The following is a 6000-nucleotide window of genomic DNA, read 5'->3' on the forward strand; positions in this document are numbered from 1 at the left end:
CCGACGCTAGCGGCAATACATTACCTGTACCGCTGGCGCGTGTCCCCATGGTCCCTTCTCCGCGGTGGGCTCCGGCTGGCTTCACTTACTACCTGTCGGGGGAAGTTTAAACAGTAGAGTGCAGTGTAGGCAGCCAGTAGATCCCTCTTTGATCAGATTAGATCACAGAGGGGCATGCATCAAAAAAGGGCGCGGGATATAGCTGAAATTATACGTTGTAATGTAAAACAATATTTTTTGCTTATAGCTTGTAAACGAAAATGTAGTGCTAAATAGGTATCTTGTAGAGCAGAGAAGAAGTTCTGAGATCCGGTCCGATTTTAAATGCAGTGACAATGCTGGAGTCCTTTGACTATAGCAAACTTTCACTCTGAGAAAGTTGTTATAAGGAGCTTATCTTGTGTATATTTAAGTAGCGATGGTACACAGAATAGGTGGGGAGATAGGATCATAGTGTATCTTCTGCCATAGGCAAATACACAACATGTGGGTGTGGATTACCTATTGTGAGTTCTGGCGTAGCACACCCATAATGCTGCTGGTGTAATGGTGTGCTCCTGTATGCTTAGCATTACAGAGGATCACATGGAAGCTAAACCAACTAAAATGTGCCCTTTCCTACCAACTTCAAGGGTTTCTGAAAATGCTTGTGCTGTTCTGTAGTAATGCCTGGTACACACCATGCAATTTCCCGTCAGATGGGTCAAATCGATTCTTTACAACTGGTCCAATCTGATTTCCGATCGTTTTTCTGATTTTTGTATAGAAGTGAGCAAATATCAGATCGGCCCAGAAATAATAGATTCGACCTTTCTATCTGATAGGAAATTGCATGGTGTGTACCAGGCATTAGGCTGGTAGGATTTATAATATGGCTTTTAGGTACAGGCACCACCAGAATGCCCTGCCAACAGCAGCCACCAGTGAAAGAACCAATGGAGGGGTAGAGACAGCAAGGATGCATTCTTCACAATATACTGGTTGACTTAAAGAACAGGTCTGGGGTTAAAAATCAAAAACAAGATCTGCTTCCTCCAGTACTTTGCAGCCTATCTGTCCCTCGCCACAGCTCCGCTTCCAGCTGGTGTCCTGGGGTCTCATCCGTTGCAGATGCCAACCTCGCCAGGTCAGCATCTTGTGCACGCGTGTGCAGCCGCCCTCCCGAGAGCGGCGCAGCAGAAGCCGACCTGGCGAGGTCGGAATCTGTAATGGAGGGGACCCCAGGACAACTGCTGGGAGTGGAGCTGTGGCGAGGGACTATAGGCTGTCAGGGGCTGGAGTAAGCCCCCAGGTAAGATTTGTTTTTTGTTTTACCCTGGACCTGTCTATCAAGGCTCGTACACACGTCCAACTAATCCGCCCGATATGTTGTCTGATTTCGGTCTGTTGGACAACAATCAGGCATGTGTGCGCATGGTAAACGGCTAGACAAGCGACTGATAACAGGTGGTTTGCCCGATCCATCCAGCGGATCAACTCACACGACGGTTGGGCTGATATCGTGCAGATGCTCACGTGTTCAAGTAGTTTAGACGAATGGCCATGTCCTGCTGTCCGTCACTTCGCTTGCGCGTCCAGTATGTTAAATGAATTGGTCCTTTAGTTGGTTGGTGCGCACAAAATACAAATGAAAGTGTTTTTAGAGCAATTTGCAATTTAGTAAAACGCTTTTGTAAGCGCTTTTATGTGGCAATTAGTGTTTTGTTTTGTTCTGCACTTAATCAGGAAGTGAACTTTTTGACCAGGAACTAAATCTCTAATGTTATTATATGGTGGCTGGATGGTGTAATGGTTAAGGGCTCCGCCTCTGACACAGGAGACCTGGGTTTGAATCTCTGCTCTGCCTGTTCAGGTAGCCAGCACCTATTCAGTAGGAGACCTTGGGCAAGACTCCCTAACACTGCTACTGCCTATAGAGCGCGTCCTAGTGGCTGCGCTCTGGCGCTTGGAGTCCGCCAGGAGAAAAGCGCAATATAAATGTTTTTTGTTTAGAAAAAGCGTTCACAAAATCGAATTTCTAAGCGCTTTTTCAAGTGCTTAGCGAATTTCCTATACCTTGCATTGAAGCACAAAAACTCAGGAAATGGTGCAGGAGCCGCGTTTGCGATTGTAAGAAAGCTCATCGCTCATGTGAGAACACTCGCATGTAAAATCATTGCTCAAGCGCTTTTTAATATCGCTAGCGTTTTTAAAAAGCTCAAAGCGCTCATAGTGTAAACAAGAAATACAAGATACAAGAAGGATTTATTCGCCAAGTGCGGGGGTAGCGTACTCGGAATTGCTTGTAGTATACATGGCTAAGGCAAAGTACACGTCAACAGTTTTCTATCTTACATAAATGGCTACAAATACATATACGAATACACAAACTAAAATGATTAACAGTACATTGTATGTCCGCAATTTCTACTGTTATACATGCCAGCTGCGTTAGTAAGATAACCTTAACGGAGTCCCAGCAGCCTTAACAAGTACGATGACATCATTGTGCTAGTGAGAGTTGGATGCAGACGTTAAGGCAGACGAACAAGCCCTAATACTGTGGTTCAAGGACATTCACTTCAGTTGTCCTTTAAGCCAAACATTTTTTTTTTTATCTGTATGCCTATTCAGGGTCTATAACTAAAAGTATTAGAACAAATATTACAAGCAGAGGATCCGCAGGCAATGTGCATTGTTTTTAAAAGGAAATAAATATGGCAACCGCCATACCCCTCAGGTCACTTGTCCTTAAATTGACCAGTCCTCTGCTGCCAAACTAAGGGAATTCCATATGACTGTGCCACTTGATTGTTTGGATGAACTTCAGAACAGTGATCTTTCGGGGTTATCTCAGAACAATAAGGTACAGTCATGGCTTCCTGGTAGCTATTCTGTCCTGCCCTGGGCCACCGCTCTGCAATGTGTAATTATTTCTGTTCACAAGTTCCTGGACAAACGCCAAATCATTTCCATACCGACCACAGAAATAGTGACACACAAACCATCACCCTCAACACAGTCTTGAATAGTTTAGTGAATTTTAACTGCAAAAGGTTACTTTAAAGAGGAACTCCAGTGAAAATAATGTAATGAAAAAGTGCTTCATTTTTACAATTTATGTATAAATGATTTAGTCAGTGTTTGCCCATTGTAAAATCTTTCCTCTCCCTGATTTACATTCTGACATTTATCACATGGTAACATTTTTACAGCTGGCAGGTGATGTCAGTGGAAGGAAATGCTGCTTGCTTTTTTTGGCAGTTGGACCCAGCCAGTCCTGGCCAAAAGTTTTGAGACTGTCAAAAATATTGGAAATTGGTAAAGTTGGTGCTTATTTTGGTACTTATCCGTTAGCCGGGCGCATCCGGCAGGTGGCGCTGTTGTAGCGAATTTCGATGCGCTGTTGTATCTAATTCCATTCATAGTTACTGAACGTAGTACTGTGTGAATGGAAGCGCCGCAGGTGGCGCTAATTTCATTGTTGATACGTAACGATACAGTGTGTTAATGTCAACGAATATACATTGTATTTGAAGTGGCCGGAATTAAAATGAAGGCGGCGGCAATGGAACACATGAAGCCGCCGCCTTCGTCTGTTCTTCTTCTTCTCCCCCTTTGCCCTCTCGCTTGTATACAATGCTGCCAGCCTGCGGGGATATGCGTGTCCCCCCAGAGTCGTTCGTCGCGGCAGGGAAGCCTGCTTGTTTCCTTGCGACGAACGACTGTGGGGGGACACGCGTGTCTCCCCCCCCCCCCCCCCCCCCCCAGCTGGCAGTGTTGTATAGAAGCGAGAGGGCAAAGGGGGAGAAGAACAGACGAAGGCGGCGGCTTCATGTGTTACATTGCCGCCGCCTTCATTTTAATTCCGGCCACTTCAAATACAATGTATATTCGTTGCCATTAACACACTGTATCGTTACGTTGCGTATCAACAATGTAATTAGCGCCACCTGCGGCCACCTGTTACCATAGTAACTATGAATGGAATTAGATACAACTGCGCATCGAAATTCGCTACAACAGCGCCACCTGCCGGATGCGCCCGGCTAACGGATAAGTACCCTTATTTTTTTTATAATAGCAATTTGCATATACTCCAGAATGTTATGAACAGTGTTCAGATGAATTGCATAGTCCTTGTTTGCCATGAAAATTACTGAATCCCAAAACAAACCTTTCCACTGCATTCCATTGCTGTCATTAAAGGACCTGCTGAGACCATTTCAGTAATCGTCTTGTTAACTCAGGTGAGAATGTTGACGAGCACAAGGCTGGAGATCATTGTCAGGCTGATTGAGTTAAAATGGCAGTCCTGACATGTTAAAAGGAGGGTGATGCTTGAAATCATTGATTTTCCATGGTTAACCATGGTGACCAGCAAATTAACGCATGCAGCCATCATTGCACTGCATAAAATGGCTTCACAGGCAAGGATATTGTGGCTACTAAGATTGCACCTAAATCAACAATTTATAGGATCATCAAGAACTTCAAGGAAAGAGGTTAATTTCTTGTTAAGGCTTCAGAACGTCCAAGAAAGTCCAGCAAGCACCATAATCGTCTCCTAAAGAGGATTCAGCTGTGGGATCGGAGTGCAACCAGTGCAGAGGTTGCTCAGGAATGGCAGCAGGCAGGTGTGAGCGCATCAGCATGCACAGTGAGGCAAAGACTTTTTGAAGAGGGCCTGGTGTCAAGAAGGGCAGCAAAGAAGCCACTTCTCTCCCAAAAAAACATCAGGGACAGATTGATCTTCTGCAGAAAGTATGGTGAATGGACTGCTGAGGACTGGGGCAGTCATATTCTCCGATGAAGCCCCTTCTCCGAGAAGAAAAGGTGAGCGCTACCATCAGTCCTGTGTCATGCCAACAGTAAAGCATCACGAGACCATTCATGTGTCATTTTGCCGAAAAACACAGCCATGGCCCATGAATAAAGAATGGTACCAAAACACCCTCCGGCCTGAAACCCACTGAAATCCGCAAACGCAAAACGCAACCGCTAGCGTTTTGTCTGAGTGGTTTGCAAGCGGATTCATGCGCGTTTTCTGTCGCGTTTTGCAACAGTGTATTTTTTTGCTCAGCGGTTGTGTAGCGTTTTGCGTTTCGCTTTTTTATCCTGATTGGTCCTGTGAATAATTTTTAATTTTGTTAGTGTGCTGAACCGCAAAACGCTAGCAAAACCGCTCAGTCTAGGTTTTGCTGAGCGTTTCTGCTAGCGTTTCAATACTTTGAAGCGCTAACGCTCCCAAAATGCTGCAGGTCCTGCGTTTGCGTTTCTGGGAAACGCAAACGCTCCTGTGGAAGTTGCCCCATCCATTAACATCAGCTGAGCGTTTTGGCAAAACGTTAGCGTATCGCAGCGCTGCCAAAATGCTCAAAAAAACGCTCTTGTGGGTTCCAGCCCTCCAAGAGCAACTTCTTTCAACAATCCAACAGTTTGGTGAAGAACAATACATTTTCCAGCATGATGGAGCACCGTGTCATAAGACAAAAGTGATAACTAAGTGGCTCGGGGACCAAAATGTTGAAATTTTGGGTCCATGGCCTGGAAACTCCCCAGATCCTTAATCCCATCTTAATCCCATTCCTTTTGGGTGGACAAACCAAAACCAACAAATTCTGAGAAACTCAAAGAAGTGATTATGAAAGAATGGGTTGCTATCAGTCAGGATTTGGCCCAGAAGTTGATTGAGAGCATGCCCAGTCGATTTGCAGAGGTCCTGAAAAAAAAGAAGGGCCAACACTGCAAATACTGACTTTGCATAAATCTCATGTAATTGTCAATAAAAGCCTTTGAAACATATGAAGTGCTTATAATTGTATTTCAGTAGATCACATAAACAACTGAAACAAAGATCTAAAAGCAGTTTATTAGTTTTCACAAAGTTTGCTGCTATTTTTGATAGTCTCAAAACCTTTGGCCAGGACTGTAAACAGCTGTTACAACCCACAATGCAACGAGGTTCAGACAGGAAACTGTCCGGACCATGGTCCTGACATCACATTGTGGGAGGGGTTT

The 6000-nt window shown here is 44.7% G+C and overlaps 1 protein-coding gene across 1 annotated transcript in view; it reads left to right on the forward strand.

The window, feature by feature from the left end:
• The window catches only part of MYOF (myoferlin), a 225995-nt gene that overhangs the window by 59720 nt on the left and 160275 nt on the right, over window positions 1-6000 (forward strand). Inside the window, 1 exon segment of the mRNA XM_068258907.1 lies at window positions 1111-1291. Coding sequence (XP_068115008.1) covers window positions 1111-1291 — 181 coding nt within the window.

This window comes from Hyperolius riggenbachi, chromosome 10 (assembly GCF_040937935.1).
Source record: "Hyperolius riggenbachi isolate aHypRig1 chromosome 10, aHypRig1.pri, whole genome shotgun sequence".
Classification (NCBI taxonomy): Eukaryota; Metazoa; Chordata; class Amphibia; order Anura; family Hyperoliidae; genus Hyperolius; species Hyperolius riggenbachi.